Source organism: Rhamphochromis longiceps, linkage group LG8, assembly GCF_057381845.1.
Source record: "Rhamphochromis longiceps isolate RC_006_pf linkage group LG8, R_longiceps_female_GT1.1, whole genome shotgun sequence".
NCBI classification, from domain to species: Eukaryota; Metazoa; Chordata; class Actinopteri; order Cichliformes; family Cichlidae; genus Rhamphochromis; species Rhamphochromis longiceps.
The window spans coordinates 6,405,307-6,430,275 of record NC_140564.1 but is presented as its reverse complement, the minus strand read 5'-3'; the positions used below and the strand labels follow the sequence as shown (position 1 = coordinate 6,430,275).

The 24,969-nt window shown below is 45.2% G+C and overlaps 1 protein-coding gene across 1 annotated transcript in view; it reads right to left on the bottom strand.

The window, feature by feature from the left end:
• The window catches only part of LOC146663001 (ryanodine receptor 2-like), a 313,610-nt gene that overhangs the window by 138,510 nt on the left and 150,131 nt on the right, over window positions 1-24,969 (bottom strand). Inside the window, exons 35-46 of the mRNA XM_085415589.1 lie at window positions 23,081-23,167; window positions 22,542-22,673; window positions 18,068-18,162; window positions 17,806-17,981; window positions 16,796-17,448; window positions 9,237-9,437; window positions 6,932-7,037; window positions 6,633-6,776; window positions 4,952-5,079; window positions 3,967-4,112; window positions 2,504-2,618; window positions 2,172-2,304 (exon numbers count right to left, since the gene is read on the bottom strand). Of these exons, the coding sequence (XP_085271715.1) occupies window positions 2,172-2,304; window positions 2,504-2,618; window positions 3,967-4,112; window positions 4,952-5,079; window positions 6,633-6,776; window positions 6,932-7,037; window positions 9,237-9,437; window positions 16,796-17,448; window positions 17,806-17,981; window positions 18,068-18,162; window positions 22,542-22,673; window positions 23,081-23,167 (2,116 nt within the window). The remainder of the gene's footprint in view (window positions 1-2,171; window positions 2,305-2,503; window positions 2,619-3,966; window positions 4,113-4,951; window positions 5,080-6,632; window positions 6,777-6,931; window positions 7,038-9,236; window positions 9,438-16,795; window positions 17,449-17,805; window positions 17,982-18,067; window positions 18,163-22,541; window positions 22,674-23,080; window positions 23,168-24,969) is intronic.

Genomic DNA, 24,969 nt, shown 5'->3' with positions numbered 1-24,969 from the left:
CTTCTACTGCCGTTTTGACGAGCCATCAGGCAGCCTTCACACCTCCAACGGCCCCAACAATAGAGACACTTTGGACACTAATTCCCCCACCTCTCCCCCCTCCATAGAGCCATCACCACCTTCAAACCGTTCACCTACAACACCCCCCTCCTCACCCCACACAAAAGAGGATTTCACACCACCTCCTCCCACCACAACTCTTCATATTCATGAAGCAGATGTGAGGAAGCAGTTTAAGAGTCTGAATGCTCGGAAAGCTCCCGGCCCAGACGGCGTGTCTCCTGCCACCCTCAGACACTGTGCAAACGAGCTGGCCCCAGTGTTTTCTGGCATTTTCAACTCCTCACTGCAGGCATGTCATGTGCCCGCCTGCTTCAAGTCCTCCACCATAATCCCTGTCCCCAAGAAACCTAGGATCACTGGACTAAATGACTACAGACCCGTGGCTCTGACATCTGTGGTCATGAAGTCTTTTGAGCGCCTAGTTCTCTCCCATCTCAGGACCCTCACGGCCCCCCTCCTGGACCCCCTGCAGTTTGCATATAGAGCCAACAGGTCTGTAGACGACGCCATCAACATGGCCCTACACTTCATCCTGCAGCATCTGGACTCCCCAGGAACCTACGCCAGGATCCTGTTTGTGGACTTCAGCTCTGCCTTCAACACCATCCTTCCAGACCATCTCCGAGGCAAGCTTTCCCAGATGAATGTGCCTGATCCCATCTGCCGGTGGATCACTGACTTCCTGACGGACAGGAAGCAGCATGTGAGGCTGGGAAAGAATGTCTCGGACTCCCGGACCATCAGCACCGGCTCCCCTCAGGGCTGTGTTCTTTCTCCTCTGCTCTTCTCCCTGTACACCAACTGCTGCACCTCCACCCACCAGTCTGTCAAGCTAATCAAGTTTGCAGATGACACCACCGTTATTGGACTCATCTCGGACGGGGACGAGTCTGCCTACAGGAGGGAGGTTGAACGTCTGGTGTCCTGGTGCAGCCACAACAACCTGGTGCTGAATGCCCAGAAGACAGTGGAGATTATTGTGGACTTCAGGAAGCACACAGCCCCACTCCCCCCCATCATCCTGACTGACACCCCCATCACCTCTGTGGACTCATTCCGCTTCCTGGGTACCACCATCACCCAGGACCTGAAGTGGGAGCCCACCATCACCTCCGTCATCAAGAAAGCCCAGCAGAGGATGTACTTCCTGAGGCAGCTGAAGAAATTCAACCTGCCAACACGGACGATGATGCAGTTCTACACTGCAATCATCGAGTCCATCCTCACCTCCTCCATCACCGTGTGGTACGCTGGAGCCACTATCAGGGACAAACAGAGACTGCAGCGTGTTGTGCGCTCTGCTGAGAAGGTGATTGGCTGCAGACTCCCATCTCTGCAGGACCTGTACACCTCCAGGACATTGCGGCGTGCAGCTCGGATCTCAGCTGACCCTTCTCACCCTGGACACAGTCTGTTTGACCTGCTCCCCTCAGGCAGGAGGCTCCGGTCCATTCGCACCAGAACCTCTCGCCATAAGAACAGTTTCTTCCCCTCTGCTGTTGGACACATGAACAATAACCATATGACTGTTCCCACCACTAACACATGACCCTACGCTGTGTCACTGCATCATTCCATGTTTGGCACTGATCACCACCTGCACTCATGTATATATCTTTCAACGTAGCACTCTTAATTCTTATTCTCATGTATATATCTCATGTATATCTCATGCACATATCTTTCCACGTAGCACTTTTAATTCTTATCCCTACTTTTATTTTTCCATGTCTATTTAAGTGCTATTTATGACACTATGTTTGCACTGAAGCACCGCAGCAATTTCCTAATGTTGTAAACCTGCTCAACATTTGGCAATAAACCCCATTCTGATTCTGATTCTGATTCTGATGTTTGTCTTTTTGAGCTCTATGTCTTGTGGGTAAATTGCAACGTCATTCTTCAAGCTTTTACACAACTCTGTAGCTGCTACCCGTCCTCAACTACCAACGTTAATCAACAACAAAACAATTCTGAGCTAGTTCCCTTTATTCCCTTTATTATTAATGTTGGTCACCATGCATTGGTCTTCAACATTCCTTCATCTCCTGTTCTCTTCATGATAAATATTCAACTGAAATAATGCTTGTTAGGTCATCATTACTCACCCAGGCCAACACTGCTGTTCTCCAGCAGATAACTCAGATGGTCAAACATGGCTTTCTGGTTCTGACGGCTGATTCGACAGAAGTAACATAGAAAACGACAACAGTTGGCCACCATTTTTGGAAAGGTGATTTCCTGAAAACACACGTGCATCACAGGTTGTTAGACAAAATGACCCTTTGTGTTTATTTATCTGAAAATAATTCAGGGGAAAAACATATATTTAAAACATTTTGTGACACATAATTTATTTGAAATACGAATGCATTTCCCCATTGCTCTACCATTCTTCATCATGACTCTTCAGTATGTCAGCACTATTACTACTACATACCTTGGAGTCTCCTCCACTGAGCACATTGACCATGACCTCCATGACAGTCTCGTGCATTCCCAACGCTCTCATCAGGTTAGGATGTTGGTAAAACACTTTGTTGTTCATGATATCTCTGAGAGGAAGAAGGATGGGTGAAATTTAAACCGACAGCTCAAACTCTTTCATATATTAACTGTTTAATATTTGACCAGAGTGTTTTGTTATTACAACAGTGATATTCAGGTTTTGACATTTAAAAGAGGTTCATGGGTGCTCATTTTTATTATAAGGCTTTTGGATACAAACCAAGTAAGAACAGTTTTGGGTCAAGTGCAACCAACAATGTCTAAAATGGAAAAAGCTGCCTCAAAAACCAGACTTCATTTTAGTTTAAAATCTAATCTCAAACCTAATCTGGGTCACCAACAATGTTGATCTTAACAAACATCTGTCAAATGGAACCAGAGTGCATTTTCAAAGTTGCTAGCAATGGGAATCGCATGCTTGTGACATTAAATCCACCAACTGACTACAAGGAGATTAATAAGGGGGAAAGGGATCATTTCCTTGTATGAAGCAAACCACAATTAGCCACTAGGGAAGAGGACCCATCACCTAAAAGCAGCAATCAATAATGTGAAGGTTACCTATATGACACATGCGCACATGTATTGTGTAGCTTCAGCTAGACTATAGATGTCAACAGTTATCTGCCAGGATTAGCTGGTAAATGCTACCAAGTCCACCTTTACCTTGCCAAGCAAGCTAAAGTGGGACTTGGAAACCACATTAGAGTAACTTGAGCTATGTGAAGCAGACCAAGTCACTAGTTGCAAGCAATCTAATGCACTCCAATGCAAGACAATTTGTTGCTTTGTATTTAAGTGTATAATAAAGTGCTGAAGACGAGGCATGGAATGTGTTTGTTGAGTGGTATCAATCCTGACAGGAAGGCTGCTCTAGATCAAGATGCTGCAAATTGTCTGTGAAGAATGCAACCAAAAGAAAGACTTTTGTGCATGAATACAGGTGTTCTTTGGGCACAAAGGTTTGCAAACCATTGAAACAAAGCATATAACCCATAGGTAAAGTGAAATGTTCCTGTTTTTATTGTGCTGGACTGAGATATACAGATTATGTGTGCCTAAGCCATATCCTTACATGGACACTCTTTAAAGTTAGTCTGAGCAGTTACCCAAGAAGTAAAAGAATACTTGAAGACAAAAGTCCATCTACGACTAAGAGAAATTCTGAATTTGTTTTTATGTGCCTGTAGGGCATTCTGTAGATAGATTAAAAATCAAATATACACACATGCACAAAATTGTAATTGCTCTGTTTCTGAACTTTCATTCACATAAATATTTGTTTACATTTTTCCTCTTCTTGTTGGGAGTTAAAGCAAGTCTAAAGAAGAAAGTACTCCAAAGAAAACAAATCATTCAGACACGCAAGAGCCTGACAGATAAGCGTGCTCTCACCCCAGCCCTCTGATCATCAGTTTCTCCTCCTCTCTTCCCATGCGCACACTCAGCAGAGATCTGATCTGACCGAGAGCCGCTAACAGGTTGATGGTGTCCTCGATTGATACTGAGTTTATAGTGTAGGTTTTAGGAAGAGCCCGCACCTGCACAGACATATTCATACCTTATTAAACTGATTGACATACATTTAATATACAAGCAGAAGCACTGTTACTGTGCAAACGGAGCATGATATTTCACATCTGTACCTGAAGTAAGGAGAGATAAATGAATACACAGAAATTAACAACTTACATTGTTCTTTTCAAATAACTGTAGTGTTACTGTGAGAGTGCAATCTGATGTGGGACAGAAGGATTTTAAATGAAATTTAAATTCTAATTTAATGCTTTTAACACGGATCAATTGAAGAGAAGCTAATATAGGAGAAACACGGGCTCTCTTTCAAGTTCCAGTTCGTATTCTTGCTGCACCATTCTGGATCAGCTGAAGGCGGTTCAGGGAGTTCTTATAGAGCATCACTCTGAGACGGGATGTTTCTAATATTAGTGACACTGTGCAAATAAATGAAGAACGTCCCACATGTTTGTTTGACTTGTGGAACTTGTTGTACTAGACTTGATTATCTGGTGAATTTATGACCACATCATCTGAACAAAGCTGACAGTCGGCCTCTGGTGAACTGGTAGGCAGGTCACTTTTCAACAAATTGAAAAGTAGCACCAAGGATTGTTTGCATGTGCATTTTTTGCTTTCTTAACAATTGTTTTGTTCAATCTGATCTACTTGACAGTTGCCAGATTTATTGTTTGGGACCCCAGGAAGTGTGTCACATATGGAGCAGGCTGGATAGCCGCTCCTCATATTTTCCTAAAAGAACAACTCTCACATCAGATTGTTACAAATATAGCATGACTATATTGTATACATTTATTTGGAGATTCCAGTGGTATGGATTTTCTTTTCTATTACACACACAAACCTGTCCACCAATGCCATCATACTGGCGGTGAAGTAGGACAAACATAGCTCTGACCAGCTCTGGATCCTCTATAACTGACTCCTGAGCCCAGCGCACCATCGTATCGGAAATGAGCTGTTGTAAGGTACCTTAAGGAGAAGGACAGAGAAGGAGGAAGGGAGAGCAGGTCAGAGATTGAATGTCCTGAAGTCAAAGATCTTATTTACTTTTTTTGTCTCATAGCTACTACACTGTTAAAAAAAACATCGTGAAAAAACGGTAATATTCTGGCAGCTGGGGCGCCAAAATACTACCGTAAAATAACAGAAAATAACTTCCTCATAAAAATACGGTTATTTCCAGTAATGAAAGTAGAGTTTGTTGAGCTAATTTTACATGGGATTCTGCCTTTTCCAAGTGCTTTTAGACATCAAATTAGGAACATTTTAACGTGATCAAACAATGAAATTACCTGTAAACAAGGTCAATGAATGTGGCAATATGAATCATAATGCGTAAATGTACAGAAATATACAGTTAACAGTTGGTTTAAATAATAATGGATTGCATTCCCTGGGACAGACTGACAAGTTGTTTTCATGTGCTACGTGCAGAGGTGTTTTTTTCTGTTCTCAAACTGATCTCCCTGTTGGAGCTCAGTCTGGGGGGAGTGATTTTTGTTATCCTTATCTTTCCTCATGTGGTGCATTTTCCATTGTTATACCTCCTTCCCCATGTGATGTTTTGTGTAATGTATGTATGATCGGAGGGTAAGATGGCGCCGCCATTGCGTGAAATAGGTCGGCAGGTTTATGAAATTTCCCCCTGTGGGAGTAATAAAGGTATATCAAATCAAATCAAATCCATAGCATTACATTTGAATTCAACAGTTCGATCTTTCAAATAACGCACAGATATTTGTGAGATCATGATACATTTGTGAATGTATTTTAACATCTAAATATGCATATGTACAGACAGACACAGTTAATAATCATGAAAATGATGTTTTATTACATTACAGTGATTTAACGTTAATTTACATTTGAAATGTGAAATCAGTCTATTTACGTAACTTTAATGATGTTCTAGAAGAACAGAACAAAACTGTAAAATGCAGTAAAATACTTTTATATTAGGATGTTTTCCTACAGTGCAGCCGCGACCTTGTGGTTGTTAGTTCACATTCATTGGCCGGTGCTTAACGTCATGTTATTATGTGTCCCAACATCCAATGGCATGTCACATTGTTTTCATGGCCACACCCTCACCCCAGTTGCAGAGGCCTATTTCTGTTCAGGAATGTTGTGAATACTTTGAGATTTATATTAATTGCAATTCCTGCCTCTACATTTATTTATTTATTTTGAATTTAACAGATCATTCTCTCACATAACAAACAAATATTTGTGAAATTATGATACATTTCTGAATGTATTTTTACAATCTGAATATGCACAAAAAAATATATTTACAAAACAAGTAAATTGTGTTTTATTATATTTACAGTGATGTTATGTTATTTTACCTTTGACATGTAAAATCACAGTCTACTTATGTAAATTTAATGATATTTTAGAAAGACTGCAACTGTAAAATGTACAGTAAGATACTTTGACATTACTATTTTTGGAACAGTGTAGGCTTGTACATTTTCCTATTCATTGAGAATTACTAGCAGCTCATTTAAGAATGGCCTTACTGGGTTTCCTGTCTTTTTTTTCCTTTGGCAGGTTGGCCATCTTCTTCTTTAGATAAGCCACTTTCTCCACCAGTGACATGAGTCGACCTCGTATGGTGAAGTCACTGTCACAGTTTATGCCTCTCTCCTCGTCCAACTCTATACCTAGCAAAATGGGCAGATCAATGCATGTATGGTATGTCTACAATTAATGAATACTGACTATACACACATTACTGTTATATTTATTAAATGATATTATGGCTATTGATCTTATTCTGGCAACTGTAGTTAATGCAGCAGTGTATTGTGAAACTGACCACAGTGCCTCATCAGATCTTCATGGAAGTCTAGCAGCTGTTCTCGGATGTATTCAGGACAGGGACACTCCTGCTTCTCATCCTTAAAGTTTAACAGCATGTTGATCTGCAGATTGGTAAGAGAACCTTTAAAGCGACCATTAGATTTTCAATATAGAAATCCAAAGTACATACACATGTTTAGTTACAAGTTACAAGATGCTGTGAAAGCTGAAAGCTTTACTGAAATCATACATGTTGTGCTTTTGGCAGGACCTTTCTGCACTTTGCACAAATGAAAGCCTGGAGACCTCAATGAGCAGAAGAAACACTGTAAAGATCAGTGGACCAAAATTCTTCCACAACGATGCAAGAGAAAATGGTCCTTTTAGGTTATTGCTGGTAAAAGTGGCTCTACAACATGTCTGTTTAGCTTCTCAGTGATCCAAGTGATGGTACTCTTAAGAGCCTTAAAAGAAGATGACTGGACTATAAAACTTTTGAAAACATTTCACCTCTCGTACAAGAGGCTTCTTCAGTTCTAAAACCAAGAGAGTCCCAGGTTTTTAAAATGGTAATATTTAAACCCAGTGGGACAGTGGCGTGGGGCAACGCCTCCCAGTGGTTTCACTCCAACATGTGAATCATCACATGTGGAAAAAAGTTGTGGATCACTATCACCAGAGGCTTTGGCTGAAACCATTGTGAGACCTTGCCTTACCTTATCATATGACCTAATGAAGTCACTTGACACAAGATGTAAGTGGGGCCTGGGGGCCTGAGGTACCTGGGAGGGGTTGCTGGGGGATCGCTGACAGTTGGTGTCGTAAGCGCAGTTGACCTAGACGTCCTCTTTTGCTCCTATAAACCATCTGTTTTCTTGGATCAAGCTGTGAATGCTGGCATGCATGAAAGATTGACCTTTATCTTTTAGGTGTAGATGTACAGCCAAGTCTTGTCCTGTTGAGGTGGCCCTTCTATGCTATGCCATGCATTTTTGGAGTGGCTGTTTGGTTTCTCCGATGTAGAGGTGTCACCTGTCCTCACTGCACAGCACAGCATACACTATGTTGCTTAGTCTGTGTTTGTTTTGTACTTGGGTCAAATCAGCTTTTGTCTGTGTGTGGCTGGGTCTGAAGTAAAGTGGGATGTCACTTTTGGAGAAAATTCTCCTGTTTCTCTTACAAACCTGCTAAATAAGGGGTGCAAAGTTCTTCTGTTTGTCTTTCTTGTCCTCTCTCGCTGGTGTCTGATCTTCTTTTTCTGTGCATCTTTGCTGACTTTATGAACGCCCAATTATGATAACCACATGTTTTAAGAGCTTCCTTTACATGTGTGTGTTCCTTCTTTTTTCCTTCAGGCTTAGAGGGAACATGTTCTGCCCGGTGGTGTAGGGTCCTGATTACTCCAGGTTTGTGTTCCAGAGGGTGATGGGAGTCAAAGAGGAGGTACTGGTCCGTGTGTGTGGGCTTCCGGTAAACTTTGATGTTGAGGTTTCCATTCTCCTTAATGTGCACGGCGCAGTCCAGGAAAGGCAAACAGTCGTCCTTTGTGTCTTCCCTGGTGAAATTTATGTTTTTAATCACTGAGTTGATGTGAGCAATGAAGGATTCTACTTTTTGGATTTTGATTTTGAACCAGGTGTCGTCAACATATCTGTATCAATAGCTAATACTATCCCTTTAAAAGAGCCAAGAGTATACTTCAGACCCGGCCACACACTCAGACAACAACTGGTTCATCCCAAAGACAAAACTCCTAAACACAAACTTAACAACGTAGTGCATGCTGTGCAGTGTAGCGAGGAACGCCCAGACCTCTACATTCGAGAGACCAAGCAACCACATGGCACAACAAGACTTGGCTGTTCATCTGCATCTAAAGGTCAAAGGTCACTCTTTCGAGGATGCCAATGTTCACATGCTGGACAGAGAAGACAGATGGTTTTAAAGAGGACTGAAAGAAGCATCTATGTCCACTGTGAACGGCCATCTTTGAACAGAGACGGGGCTTATGACACCAGCTGTCAGTGTTGAGATCCCTTCCCAGATGCCTTAACGCCCACTCACTGCCTTCTGACCTCAGTATATCACATGATAGGGTGGGGCCAGGTTTCACTATGGGTTCACCCTCAACCTTGGCTGATTAGCTGACAGTTTGCAAAAACTGTGTTTCTATACAAAGCCAAATTAAAATAAAATGTGTATGTAAGTCGCATTATTTACTGCTCTTCACTGAGCAAGAGTCCTCTGCTCGGCAACCATTTGAATTACAGAAAATGGTTACAGTTATATTTATGCTTTATGTTGTTCTGTGGTGTTCCCACCTGTTCCTGTGGGGGAGATCTGAACTCTTTGGTCTTCTTGGCAGTAAGGGCTGCAGACATGTTGAGTGCCAGCATCACCTCATTGTAACGAAATCGTTGGTTTTCTTGGAGACAAGCCACAAAGTCATCAGAGAAGGCCACCACTGCCTCAATACGATGGCGCACCTGGCAGTCACACAGGTACTGCAGCACATGACACATCTACACACACACACACACACACACACAAACAAAATGACATGGTTTAAAGAAGAAATTTTAAAAAATGCACATAGTGGCCATTAGGAAATCTCTTTCTAAAGCGATTTCGATATTAGGGGAAAGTTCTCATTCTGTGAAAAATGCCAAATCATACTGTTCCCTATCTATCATTGTAGGATTTCAACCCTCAACCTAAGTCAAGACCATGCATGACCCTACAAAACTGACAGATGACGTCAATGCAGAAATCCTGCACAAATGAATTGGTGTCATTACATCATTAAAAAGCTTGTTTAAAGCCCGATACAAAGAATGTCTCGTTTCTGTTTTTTATGGTAAGTATGATAGGAATTTTACCAGAAATTTCACCAGAAATTCTTGGTGTAGCTGCCTCTGTAGGAACAAGAACATTCAGAATTTGCCATAAGATCTGGGTCTTACTGCATGATTCTGGTTCTGGATTCAGCTTTTTCTTTGATTGGGAACTTTCTGTGGAGTTCGTTCATTCTACCATCTGCTTCTAAAGATAACTGGCAATCTAAATTAGGCTGTCAATATGAGAGTAAATAGCTTTCTGTCTCTTTATGTCAGCCTTGTGATGAAGTGGTGAACTTTTTAAGAAGTACTCCATGTCTCATCCCACGAGAACTAGAGTGTAGCCCAAAGTAGCTAAGATAACTCATGGATAAGTGCTCTTGCAGCATAACTAAGTGGTGGTTTAGCGTCAACCGGTCCACCCCTAAACTATAAGCTTTACCAAAAGGGAAAGTTTTAAGCCTAATTTTAAAAATATAGAGAGTGTCTCTCTATCTATATAAATCCAAACAGGGAACCGGAAGAGGGACCAAATAGCTGAAGCCTCTTCCTTCCATTCAGATTTTAAATACGCTAGAAACCCCAAGTAAGCCTGCAGTCTGACAGAGACGTGATCTGTTAAGAAAATACAGATCACTTGTTAAGATTGGTCCCACATTCACGTGTGTCTTCAAGACACGATCTGCACTCACAGATCACGACAACAGTGCAGTGGTTTGAATACCTGCAGCATGCTCTAATCGCTGTAATAAAATGTTATGATCGGTAGCACTGAATGCTATTGGACAAGCACAGAGATGAGTCCACTGTCAGAGGCCACAAGAAGATCATTAGTAACCTTCACTAAAGCTGTTTCTGTGCTGTGATGAGCTCTGAAACCTGACTGAAACTCTTCAAATAAACCTCTGCAGATGATCTGTTAGCTGTTTTACAACTACTCTTTCAAGGAGTTTTGAGATAACAGATGGTTTGGAGGAAGTAATTACTTAAGTCAGAAAGATCAATCTGTAAATATTAATGGCACTGAAAGTAGCTGTACATAATGGTCCATTTGAGATGCTTATTTTTTCTCTAATGGTTCAAATTTCATTTGTGAAGAAGTTCATCACGTCATTACTAGTCAACATTAAAGGCCCAACAGAGCTGTGACTTTTTGTCAGCCTGGCTAAAGTGCTGAATACAAACCTAGGGTTGTTCTTATGTTCTTCAATCAGTGATGAATAATAAGATATTCCAGCTTTATGGAGGGATTGAATATGAAGGAGCAAACAATTTCTCCAGGCTAAATGATGATCTTCTCAATTACTGAGACACCATTTCCTCTCTAGCTTACGTGTCATCTGCTTTAAGGTGCATATTTGTGAGCTACACCAGGGCATGAAGTACTTCTGATTTAAGGTTTTCTCTTTCAGAGGAGCAACAGTATCCAGTTGTATTAAGTGAAGATGTAAAAATATTAACAAGATAATCGACCTCTGTGGGAGTAGCATTCAGGTTGCTGCTCTGGACACAGAAGAAGGTAACAGTGGAGTAAATCAATCTGTTGATCAATTATTAAATCATTTACTAACAGGGACTTGGAAAAGACGACCGTATTATTTAAAAATTCTATGTGAAAGGGCCTTTATGGTATGTGATGTATTAAGTTATTATAATTTCTCCGGTACTTCGATGATGCATAACGTTGGGTTACTTAACGTAATCCCTGGTTCTTTGATAACAGAGTGAGGTGTTTCACTATGGGAATCGCCTCGGCGTGACCAACTACGGAAGCTCCAATGACACCACGTCTGTCTATGACAGACCTGTCGAGCCGTGCTCAGGGCTCCGCCCCCTCGTACTAACACGGCCGACCAGCTCCTCCTAACTCATTCCAAGCAGATTTCTTTCCGTGCCTAAGCAAGGAGGGAAGTGTTGGTGAAACACCTCACTCTGTTATCAAAGAACCAGGGATTACGTTAAGTAACCCAACGTTCTTTTTCTAACTTCGCTCGGTGTTTCACTATGGGAGATATGGCCCACTCCCGGATTGCGCCAGCTCCCGAAGCTACTCTCCAGTGCTACTCCAGGATCTCAGGTCGAACCTGAGGCACCAGAATCCAGCACCGTCTGAGCCAGGGATGACTGTGCAACATCCAGCCGATAAAACCGGACAAACGTGTGCGGCGTAGCCCAGCTTGCTGCCGCACAAATATCCTGGACTGATACACCTCTGAACAACGCCCAGGATGTGGCCACACCCCTAGTGGAGTGTGCTCGGAGTCCCGGGGGGGCCTGCAAGCCCTTACAGCTATAAGCCAGAGCTAAGGCCTCTACAATCTAATGAGCTAGTCTCTGGCGTGATACGGGCCTGCCCTTGTGAGGGGAGGCCCAGGAAACAAACAGCTGATCCGACTTCCTGAATCCAGCTGTTCTGTCAACATAAGTCCCCAAGGCCCAGACAGGGCACAAAGTGTTCAGCCTCTGCTCCCTCTCGGAAGAGAATGGAGGGGGGTGAAAAGCTAGGAGCTCTACTGTAGGGCACCTGTATGATGTTTCCAACACTTTAGGGACAAAGGCTGGGTTAGGCCTCAGGAGTGCTTTAGTGAGTCCCGGGGCCAACTGTAGACAAGAGGGGTGAATAGACAGAGCCTGTAATTCACTAACTCGCTTGGCTGTGGTTAGAGCCAACAGCAGAGTGGTTTTAAGAGAGAGAAACTTCAACCCCACTGCCCCAATAGGCTCAAAGGGGTGGTGGGAGAGGGCGTCTAAAACGACTGACAGATCCCATAAAGGGACCAGTGGTCTAGAAACTGGGAGCGTTCGACGCGCCCCTCTCATGAAGCGACCTACAAGGGGGTGCTGCCCAGCAGGTTTATCACCAAACCCCACGTGGCAGGCTGAAATAGCTGCTAAATAGACCTTTATAGTGGAAAAAGCTTTCCTTTTGTCCAGCAAGTCTTGAAGAAAACACAACAGCTCCACCACTGAACACTGAAAAGGGATAATCTGCTTTTCATGGCACCACTCTTCAAAAACACGCCATTTACTGCTGTAAATGGAACGGGTGGAGGAGGCTCTGGCATTCTGAATGGTTTCAATAACCTTCGGAGGCATGCCTGCTGCCTTCAAATTCCACCTTTCACGGGCCAGGCCCAGAGAGCAACCTGGTCTGGATGGGGATGGTATATCTCCCCCCGCGCCTGAGACAGAAGGTCCCTGCGGATGGGGAGTGCCCATGGCTCGTCCACCAGAAGCTGGATGATTTCTGCTATCCAGTGTTTGGATGGCCACCGTGGAGCTATTAAAATCAGAGACAGCCCCTGATCCCTCACTCTGATCAGTGTTGGGGAGATCAGGCTGAGGGGAGGGAAAGCATACAGCAGAGTTTTTGGCCAAGGATGGGCGTTCCGTCCTTTTTCGGGATGAGGAAATAGCGGGAGTAAAAGCCCTGCTGAGCTTCTTCGCTCGGAACCGCTCCGATCGCCTGTTTGTGTAACAGGGAGGATATTTCCTCCTCCAGCACATTCGCTGAATCGCGACTGGCCACAGAAGCTAACACTCCGCCGAATCTCGGTGGTTTTGCCGCAAACTGTAGTCTGTAACCATGGGAAATGGTTGACAAGACCCAGGGATGAACTGCGCATGCGCGCCACCGCTCCAGCCGCGCTGCGAGCGGGCCTCTGAAGAAGCGGTAGCGTGACGTCACCCCTGTCTCCCGGAAGGAGTTGGGGCTCTCCCCCTCGGGAAGAGCGTGAGCTCCCCCCGCTGGGAACAAAGAAAAATTGCAGTGATTTTCTTTTGTTTTTATTTTGAAACTGGGGGGACATGCCCTTGGCAAACTGCCTGGCTGCAGAAATGCACGTTTTATTTCTTTTGTTACCCCCAAACCACAGTGAAGTGTCTGGTGACTCTGGGCAGTGCTTGGTGACACAGACAGAGTGCTTAGAAGTGTTTGGTGACACTGCGCCATTTGTCCACAAGTCTGTCCTCCCTGAACTGGAGGAGGAGACTGAGAGAGTGCTCCTGGTGAACTGGAAACTTCCGGAGACCCTGAACTTTGGAGTGATTTGGTTACCCCTTCTAACACCTTCCTTCTCTTTGGGGAAGAAAAGAGGGGTGACACAGAATGCTGCAGGTGTGCTAGGCTGACCGCTTCTTTTTCCCCTCTCCGGGGTGTGACGGCTTGTTCTTTGCAGCAACTGCTGCAAAGGAATGCTTGCCCCAAGGTCTTCGGTTCTCTACCTTGGCCTGGTGGGCACCCTGCTGGCCTCCTGCTCCTCTCTGCATTCTGACCCCACTCTGTCTCCCTCTCACAGCTGCTGCTGTTGCTGCAAAGCCAGCTCTTGGCACCTGCTGGGGCTGAGAGTTAGGTTTTCTGGGTAGCAGAGATTGAATGCTTCACCCTCCTGCTTTCTGCGGGTGCTTGTTTCTCTCATTCTCTCCAGGGCTGGGCCAAAGAGACCCTTGGTGGGGTCATAGGCTGCATCCATGACCTCAGCCTTCTGAGCATCACCCAGGCCTGACAGGTTTAGCCACAAGGCTCTCTCACCCGAGACTGCAAGGCCCATAACGCGACCACACCCTTGGACTGCTCCCCTGGAGGAGCGAAGAATGAGATCATTAACCACGCAGATTTCATCCCAGAGGGCTGGGTTCGGGGAACCTGAGTCAAGCTGACGGCCCATGTCTTCCAGAATTTCTGCCTGATATGCTGATAGCAGTGTGACTGCATTAAGCGAGCATACTGACTGTGCAGCATATTTGTACGTCCTTTGATAAATAGATGCCGTGAGGCGATCTATCTTGTTGGGCAAAGAAATGCTAGAAGAAGCTGAGACTGCCCTGCGGTTAGGGTGAAGGTGATACGCCACTGAAGGCTCCACTGCTGGGGGTTCAGTCAGCCCCAGTTCACCCATCCCCTGGATCTCAAGCTTAGAGCAGCCCTTGGTCGGAAGCTTGCTTTTAAAAGGGCTTGACCAATAGCGACTCATTTCTTTCATGCAGGCTGGGACTGCTGGCAGAAGCTGCTTTGATGGCGGCAAGGCTGGTGGGAGCCTCTTGCCGTCATACAGGTTGCGTTCTGCCCCTTCGGCATCCTGGGCGGCTGGCCATGGGATGCCTAGCTTGGCAGCAGCCCGTTTGCAGACCTCGTACAAATTGCTGTCCACCAGGGGTGCAACTTCAGCCCCACTCGGTGGCCTGGACTGCTGGGGAGGAAAGGTAGAGTCATCCTCCTGTTCCTCATCCATGTCCTCCAGGTCGAGGAGGTCGGAGTCGGCATCGCCCTCCGCGTCCTCGCCACCCGGCTCGCCCACGTTTTGATCGAGGAGGTCCTCGAACGATGGGGGCATGAGCGGGGACTCTTCTTCCATCATGTCCGCCCAGCTTGTGGAGGCTCGCGGATGACGGATATCGCTCGTAGCAGTAGCAGCCGACAGGCAGGGGTCCTGACTGTTCGTTACTGCTACTCTCAGCCTCCTTTCCAGGACTTTCTCTGGCATCAAAGCACAGTGTGGGCATCCCTGAGGGTCCGCCAGTGAAGCCTGAGCATGCTTGGCACCCATACAGACGATGCACATTGGATGAGGGTCCCTGCCCGAGATGGTGGCACCGCATGATGCGGGGCACGGGCGGGATGCAGCCTCTTTAGCCTTCGGCTCCGACCTTTTGGTGGGAGTAGGAGCCGTAGACATGGTAAGCGGAAAGGGGTGAGACTAGGCTACACCAGGCTCGTCTCGACACGTTAGCCCGTAAGTAGCTAGGACTAGCAGCGGGTGTTAAAGCCGATCTAGTCGCGGCGGGAGTCAGCTCGTCGTGACACGTTAGCTGCACTCCGCTAGCCAATATCGTTAGCAACTTAATGCTAACCGAACCCTAGGTCGACCAACAAGCTAATGCTAGTGAGACGCTAATGTGGTTCGTGGCCTGCTAACAAGTTAATGCTAGCCGGACACTGAACGAACAGCTCGCCGTAACGCGTTAGCCCGAGTCACACAACGTCGGCTACCTCGCTAACTAAAACCAGGAACCGCTGGGACAGCTCGCCTGACGCGGTTGCTGTTCCACAGTGCAACTCTAAGTACACTTCTTTCGAAGGACTTACTCAGCACGATCCAAACTGGAACCGGAAAAACTGCGTTCGGCGACGTACTCCTACACGGGACGCCTGAGAACTGTTAAGCAGCTAATCAAGTTAGCCTGGATGCGCTGAGGGAGCTCAAAGTAGTTTCTCACGGGAAGAAAGCGAGAATGAGTTAGGAGGAGCTGGTCGGCCGTGTTAGTACGAGGGGGCAGAGCCCTGAGCACGGCTCGACAGGTCTGTCATAGACAGACGTGGTGTCATTGGAGCTTCCGTAGTTGGTCACGCCGAGGCGATTCCCATAGTGAAACACCGAGCGAAGTTAGAAAAAGAACTGCACAACATATATTTACCTTTGCTCCCATGTCTGATTGAGACTTTTGCACAACTGAAATTCTTCTTCTGTCTTTGCACTTGTGTTGTGTTTTTCCAAGAAACCAGAACCATGTGCTTACATTGGATTGTTGAATATTCTGATTTAATTTCAGTATACTGCTCACACCATCTTGGCACCTGGATGTCTATGATAAAATGTCTCAAGATTTGTCATAAGCTATGTTTTTTTTACTTTGTTGCTTTCTACAGCTTTGTTATCACAGCCAGAGAAGCTGACCTCAGTGCTGATCACATCAGCTTATAGCTAATGTCCTTTTACACACACTACTTCATGTAGGGATTCCTATTTCGGCATGACCTCTACACAGTCTGTAAAATCACTTAGGTCAGGTAATATGTGAGTTAATGAAAGTTGTATCAGTTGTCACTGATGCCTGTTCAGTTCTACGCTTTGGGTCTTCCTCGGTCTCGAGATTTCCTTGCATGCACATGGAGGGTCCTAGTTACTAGTTGGAATAACTATAATAATCCCAACTGAAATATAAACAGAATATGACCTTTACCTTAGCAAACAAAAATGGTAAACAACAGTGAATTTCTATATAAGAAATGCATTTCCAAACTGGGAGTTTCTACTTAGTGTCACCTGGAGTTTTACAGGCTCTGGCAGCTTCATCTCTAACAGTCCTTCTTTGGGGACATTCAGCACTCCCTCCTTTCCTCCTCCTTCGGCTTCACCCTTCTTTAGCACCTCCAACTCCATGCAAAGTGCATCCTGCTTATTGCGTCGTTCACAGAACACAGAAGGTTCAATCAGTCGGAGGATATTCTTCAGATCTCCGTTTTGGAAAACGCCCATGATGAGCATAGTATATAACAGCTTGATGAGTGGAACAAATAGAAACTCTGTGCTTCCTCCTACTGGGTCCCGTACGTGCATGCTTCCCTCCCGTACTGCCTCTGTCAACATCTCAATGGTTTTAACTTTCAGTATATCTAAGGGGAATTCAGGGCTGTACTGGAAACAATCTCCTGATCCACTGTTGCCGTTGTTAAAGCACGATGGTCCGGGCCTGGAAACAAAATTTGGGGATGTGAAGTGCATTCTGGGTCTCAAAGAGGTGCTGAGTCCAATGCCTGGCAGGCCATGTTTCTTCTTTTCATTTGGGAACAGAGTGATGCTCTTTGTGTCATTGGTCATGGGAACAATGTACTCATTGTTCATCATGAGGCGAGCTGTAGCATAGCTGCTCAGGTGGATGTCGATGAGGAGGTCATAGTAGCCAGCACGAAGAAGACCTGTGAGGACAGACAGAACAAGTTTGACGTCTGCCCTGTAACGTTTACATGCTTCTTTATCATGTTCAGTACTATTGCACATATTAATTCTTCTTATGTTTATTGTTTTATGGACTATCTAAGGTGCCAAGGTCAAAAAATTAAATGAAATGAAAAAAAATTACACTATTCATATTCTTAACCAGCTGTCCGATTAAGGGTTGTGGTTTTACTCAGACAATTGGAACAGTATTTTATAAGGCTAACGCTGAGAAATAGACATAGATTCAGAAAAAAATTCAAGAGTTTCTATAAAGTAGGTTTACTATATAGAAAATTGAGAATGAGAATATGCTTTATAAGCAGTGTGTCTGTTACCTGGCATATATTTATTCTCTATAGCGTAAAGGAGCTGTGCCTCATCCACGTGGGAGCAGAGGGCATGAGCTACTCGGTTGTTTCCCAGAGCACAGATGGCAGAGTACAGTCTGAGGGTATGGTAGTGAAATTTTAATAAGTCCTTCTGCTCTGACAGTTCCAGGATATCCAACGACCTGAGCAACAGAAAGGTACACACTGCATGAGAAATGTGAGGGAGGAAGGATGAAAAGGTGTGTGTGTTTAGCTGTGTGGACTGTACCTGTTCTCCTCAGGTATGTGCAGAGACATGAACTGCAGAGGTTTGTTACACTGCACCAGCCAGCCATGTCGATCATTTGCTCTGGATACTGAGACCTGGACAAAAGTCATACACAACATACGCTACATTTGAGATTATTTTTCAGCACTACAGAAAACTCTATATGAAAAGATATTTATCCATCCATCCATGAACGGCTTATCCCAGCTACCATAGATAGAGACAGAAAACCGTTACCTATCGGGCAATTTAGACTGGCCAATTAACCTAGCCCGACTAACTGCATGTCTGTGGAAGGAAGCTGGAGTACCCAGAGAGAACCCACACAAACTCAGGAAGAATGTGCAAACTCCACACAGAAAGGCCCCAGCCAGGTGGTGGAAATGAATTTATTTAAATCCCACAATAAAAATCCATCCCTCCATCTATTTTCTTCCTCTTAATTGGGACCAGGTCACAGGGCAGCAGCCTAAGCACCTCCCACAGGACTCCCCAAGGGACATGGTCAAATGTGCTGCTGACTTCGACTGAGGACATTGTCGGGTGTTGGAAGGAATGCTTCGCAGATTTCCTTAATCCCACTGACACGTCTTCCTTAGAGGAAACACCCAAACTCAAGTATTTGCTTCAGCCACTGCCCCGTTCTGCTTGGCCTGTTGGTACCCACCGGCTGCTTCCGAAGTCCTTCAGGCTAACCAAGCTCAATAGGACTCCTTCCATGGCTGATGGTTCCCTTCCCCTCTGGGGTTGACCATCTGGTTCGACATGTGGTTCGGTGGTTGGTGCATGACAGGCACCAACCACCTTGCGGCCACAACTCAGTGCAGCAGCTTCAGCAGTTTTGGTCCTGAACGTGGACCATTTGGACTCAGTGTCCCCAGTCTCCCTTGGAATGCTGTCTAACTCTGTTGGAGGTGGGAGTTGATGCAGGCGAAAGGGATATTGGATACCCACCCCATCCCATCAGCCCAGCACATATTGCACCTGACCCCTACGGTGCCTCCTGCAGTTTACCATGACCTAGCTGAAGTATTTAGCAAGGACTTGGCTCTCTCACTTCCTCCGCAGAGACCATATGACTGTGGAATTGATCTGCTCTTGAGGGCACCACTCCCCACCAGTCACCTGTACAGTCTTTCTAAGCCGAAATGGGAGGCCATGGAACACTAAATCAGTGATTCTCTGGCAGCTGGAATAATCCGCCCTTCCAAGTCCCCACTCAGGGCGGGGTTCTTCATTGTGGAGAAAAAGGCCAAGTCCCTCCAAACAAAATAACGATAAAGAACAAGTATCCCCTGCCATTGTTATCTTCTGCTTTTGAACTGTTACAAGAAGCCACCATTTTCACAAAATTGGATTTAAGGAATGCCTATCATTTAGTAAGGATCAAGGAAGGGGATGAGTGGAAAACAGCTTTCAATACCTCCCTGTTATATTTCTAAAATGTGAGTTCCAAGTTCAGTCTGTCGCTTTTTGGGGGGTTCATTGTGGAACAGGGATGGGGCGATCGTGACTCAAGAGTTGGGAGTTTGCCTTGTAATCGGAAGGTTGCCGGTTCAAGCCCCAGCTCCGACAGTCTCGGTCGTTGTGTCCTTGGGCAAGACGCTTCACCCGTTGCCTACTGGTGGTGGTCAGAGGGTCCGGCTGGCGCCAGTGTCCGGCAGCCTCGCCTCTGTCAGTGAGCCCCAGGGTGGCTGTGGCTACAATGTACCTGCCATCACCAGTGTGTGAATGGGTGGATGACTGGATGTGTAAAGCGCTTTGGGGTCCTTAGGGTCTAGTAAAGCGCTATACAAATACAGGCCATTTACCAGGGCCAGCTGCAGGTGGATCCAGCTAAAATTAAGGCAGTGGTAGAATGGCCGGAGCCCCAGACCCATAAGCAGCTGCAGAGGTTTCTGGGCTTTGTAAATTTCTACAGCAATGATTTCAGTGGCATTGCTCTGCCCTTCGCATGTTTAACCTCTCCCAAAGTTCCTTTCCAGTGGGCTCCTGTGGCGCAGCAACCATTCTCCGAACTCAACAATAAGTTTGCCTCCATGCCCATCTTGCTGCAACCAGACCTCTCTCAGCCATTCATAGTAGAAGTGGACACGTCGGATCTGGGAGTTGGAGCGGTGTTATCCCAGCACTCTGGGGGTAAGCTTCACCCATGTGCATATTTCTCTCGTTCAGGCTGAGCGGAACTATGACGAGGGAGATCGAGAATTGCTGGCCATAAAGCTCGACTTGGAGGAATGGAGGTGCTGGCTAAAAGGGACGGAGCAGCCACTGATCATCTGTAAAGGCCGCAAAAACCTCAAGTACCTGCAAACGGTGAAGCGCCTCAACTATTGCCAAGCCAGGTGGGCCCTGTTCTTCACTCGGTTCAATCCGACCATCCTGCCTGCAGCCTGCATCATAGGGGCCCTCACATGGGAGACTGAAGGTCTAATGAGAAACGCAGAGTGGGAAAAACCCGACCCTGGAACGGGCCCTCCTAACTGACTATACATAACCACCGCAGTGCGCAGCAAAGGGATTCAGTGGGCCCACTCTGCTAAGTTTAACTGTGGATAAGAACCACACAATAACACTGATGTAACGCTTGTTCTGGTGACCGTCACTAGCTCGAGATGTCCAGGATTTTGTTTCTGCTCGTTATACCTGTGTGCATTATAAGGCCTCCAACTCTCCACCAGTTGGGTTTCTCAGGTCCCTGCCTATTCCCAGGAGACCCTGGTCGCACATCGCCCTGGATTTCATAAGTGGACTACCACCATCCTCAGGTAATGCCACCATATGGACCATTGTGGATTGTTTTTCTAAAGCTGCACATTTCATTGCTCTGCCCAGGTTTCCCATCCCCTTGGAGACAGCAAAGCTGTTGACTGTTCATTGTTCTGCCTTGGCATAGCTCAAGACATTGTGTCCGATTGGGGTCCACAGTTCACATCATGGGTTTGAAAGGAGTTTTTGCTCTGTTCTGGCGGCCCAAGTGAGTCTTTCCCAGACCAACGGGCAGGCAGAGAGGGCCAACCAGGAGCTGGAGGCAGCTCTATGTTGTGTGGTTTCTTCTTAACAGTCCCACTGGAGCTCTCAGCTGTCATGGGTGGAATATGCCCATAAATTGATGACCTCCTCAGCCAGCCAGTGTCACTGTTTGAGGTTTCACTGGGATATGAACCTCCGCTCCTTTCCATCACTGAAGGGGAACCCTCAGTTTAACACCATATCCATCATCCTGCCTTTGCATTCCTGACATACACGTTGTTCGGCCAAGCTTTACCTATCAGAAAAATGGCCTCAGTTTTGATTTTAGAATATTTTGGTATATACAGTCGTGGCCAAAAGTTTTGAGAATGACACAAATATTGGTGATGAATTAGAATAGCAGACTGGATGCGTTACAAAGAAGGGTGATGCTTGAAACATAGGCAGCCATCAATGTGTTGCATGTAAAGGCCTTCACAGGCAAGTATGTTGTTGCTACTAAGATCGCACCTAAATCAACTGGATCATCGGATTATCAGATCATCAAGAACTTCAAGGAAAGAGGTTCAATTGTTCTGAAGAAAGCTTCAGGGCACCCAAAAAATCCAATAAGTGCCAGGACTGTCTCCTAAAGATGATTCAGCTGCTGGATCGGGGTGTTGGCCATCACGGAGTTGGCCATGGGGGATACTATTGTCAAACACGATAATTTCAGTTTTCCTGTCATTTAGAATAAGAGAATTACCTGCGAGCCAATTTTTGACCTCGTGCATGCACTCGTGAAAGCCGTGCAAAGACATAACGGGATCATCAGTTAATTCGAAATAGATCTGTATGTCGTCAGCAGGACAATGATCCCAAGCACACCATCAATTCCAAGTCTAAATGAAAAAAAATATATACAAATGAACACTTTGCTAAAATTCCTTCATAGTGCTTTGACAGATTTATGGCCAAGGATGGCACAACCAGTTATTACTGCAAATATTTTGGATTTACCTGGGTTATGTTTGTCTAATATTAAAATGTGTTGGAGCTTAACCATATATTAAATATGTTAAAAAAAAAAGAAGGGAAATAAATAAGAAATCAGCAACGGGGCAAATGTTTTTTTTCACATGATATTATATTTAATGCCATTTGAGTCTCTATGACAGATGACATAGAAATGGACTATAAAATGGGCCATTACTTGAAAAGCTGCCTTAGACTATTAAGCTCTTTTTACCAGAGAAGATTTGACAAGTTTTTCATGGGTAAAATCCACATACTAAACTCTGCAGCGCAAACCACACATGTGTTTTCCTTACAAATGTGGCACAATTTAAGGGGAAATAATCAGTCATGCCAGTGGCATGAGATTTAATTTAAAAGTAGTGCTTTATTATATGAGATGCTTATGAAGGGCGGATAGTGTACACACTCTGCATGAGTTTGCAGGTGGCAGGTTTGTGTCCCGGGTCTGTAATAGTAATGCAGAACTATAGTAAGACACTGTTACCTTAAGGAAGTGGTTGGAAACACGACTCCATAAAACAGGAGTAAGAAACTGTACGTGCAGCCGTGGAGGACATTGGGAAACTGGGTTCTTCTTCTCACTCTTAAACAGACCAGCTGATAGAGGCATCACATTCTGACAGGACACAGAGAAAAAGTTGGATAATGACCAAATACATACATATCTATATATATATATATCTATATACATCTCTCTCTCTATATATATATATCTACTAAGAAGCTGCTGACAATAATGGACTTGTTTAACTTCATTTAACATGTTTCAGGGCCCACTCACACAGCAGAACACCCCTTTTGACTTGGTCTTCACTTATGGTGTTACCATTGACCATTTGCATATAAATGAAGTTGTTTTCAGTGATCAGTCTCTTTTATTAATTATTTTACCAAGAGTCATTCTCTCAGTTCTTCCCTTTTTGTTTTTGATGTGTGTGTGTGTGTGTGTGTGTGTGTGTGTGTGTGTGTGTGTGTGTGTGTGTGTGTGTGTGTGTGTGTGTGTGTGTGTGTGTGTGTGCTCACCTTAATACGACCCAGTTCAAACTGGAAGACATTAGGACTTGTGGCCTTTGCAAAGACTGCAGGGAACAGCTTAGTACTGGGTTCCACCTGTGCATGGGAAAAGTTTCTAAAATTACCTATAAATGCTGAGGTGATCTGTCAAAGTCCATAACTGCTGCACTCTGAAATTTTGAGACACAGTGTGCAGTCAGAGTGTCAGATTTAGTGTTGTTGTGCTGGTAATACTGAGTGTGCAGTATGAGACATGCCTGAGACACACAAAGTAGATTTGTACCTACAGTTGTGGTCAGAAGTTTGCATACATTCATCATAGGAATGTCATGGTCTCTTTCAAACATTTGCTTTGGTGTCTCACTATGGGGAATGCTCTCGCGGGATTGTCCTCAGAAGCCTCTATGTCATCAGGGAGGTCCCGCCCTCCTCCCTATAAAAGGATGTGACGCAGTGTCATTCAAATTCCTCTTCTAACTTCTTAGAAGCCCCATCTCTCCTGACTGCTAACGTGAGTGCTAGCTTAACAGTCTATTCAAGCAAGCTAACAGCTTGGTCACCGGGCGCTAGCATGACTCACGTTTTTAGTTTGCCTACTTTTCACCATAAAGCCAAGTTGGAGAGCGTGTTAGCTTCCACCACGCCCCACACGAGGGGTCATGCTTGAAAGACCACAGCACAGATTTCCACTGGTCTAATGTCCATTCCTTGTGTTTCTTGGCCCATACAAATCTCTTCTGCTTGTTGCTTTTCCTTAGTCGTGGTTTCTTAGCAGCTATTTGACCATAAAGGCCTGATTCACACACTCTGAACAGTTGATGTAGAGATGTGTCTGCTACTGGAACTCTGTGTGGCATCTATCTGGGCTCTAATCTGAGGTTAACTTGTGATTTCTGAGGCTGGTGACTCAGATGAATTTATCCTCAGCAGCAGAGGTGACTCTTGGGCTTCCTTTCCTGGGGGTCATCCAGCTGCCATGCAGACATTTAAAAATCCCTCATTGCCGAGTTCCTCTGGAATTGCAGAACCCACTGGCCTAGGAAGCACATCCTGCCTGCTGTTCAGACCACAAGAAGAAGCTGACCACCTAACATCCCCCATGGATGAGCTGGACCAGCACATGCTCTGTGTTCCCTTCAGGACCCAGTTCCAGAGCCCATTTGAAGAAGTGTCTTCTGCCTGGGACCCGATTTTAGATCACGCAGTGCACATTCCAATAAAGAGACGACAAGATGCTTTTCAGCTGAGTCAAGGGTCACAGTCTCACTAGCACACACAGTTTATTAAAAACTCATCAAGTGCATCCAGGGCACAGGAAAAGTTTGTGAAAAACACAGAAAACATGTTGAAAACATATTGCCCTCACACACAAACACCACTGGGGTCCATTTCCTTGTGGTACCCAGCCCCATGAATGCTGGGCAAAAACAGGCCAGGGTTGCAGAACCTGTTTCTGCCACAAGAGGAAGCCAAAGCGCCCTCCACTGTGGGCTGCCTGGCTTTGAGCCCTCTCTCAGCAAGACCAGAAGGGTGGCAAGCTCTCCCTACACCAGAGTGGGTTGTGAGGACATTAGAGCAAGGGTACTGCTTGCAATTTGCAACCACCCTTCCCAGATTTTCCAGAGTGATTTTCTCTCTTGTAAAAGGCGAATCATCCAGAATTTTGAAAAAATAAATATTTACGTTGTGAGAAATATCTCAGGAGCAGAGCTGATGCAGCTTTTACTCAAAAAATTTTCTTGTTCCCAAGAAGGGTGGAGGACTGCGTCCGACTGGACTTAAGGGCACTAAAGCCGCATCTCAGGTCGTACAAATTCAGGATGCTGACAAATCCCACTCTAGTGTGCCCAGGAAATTGCTTTACATCAACAGACCCTTAAAATACCATATTTTGACAT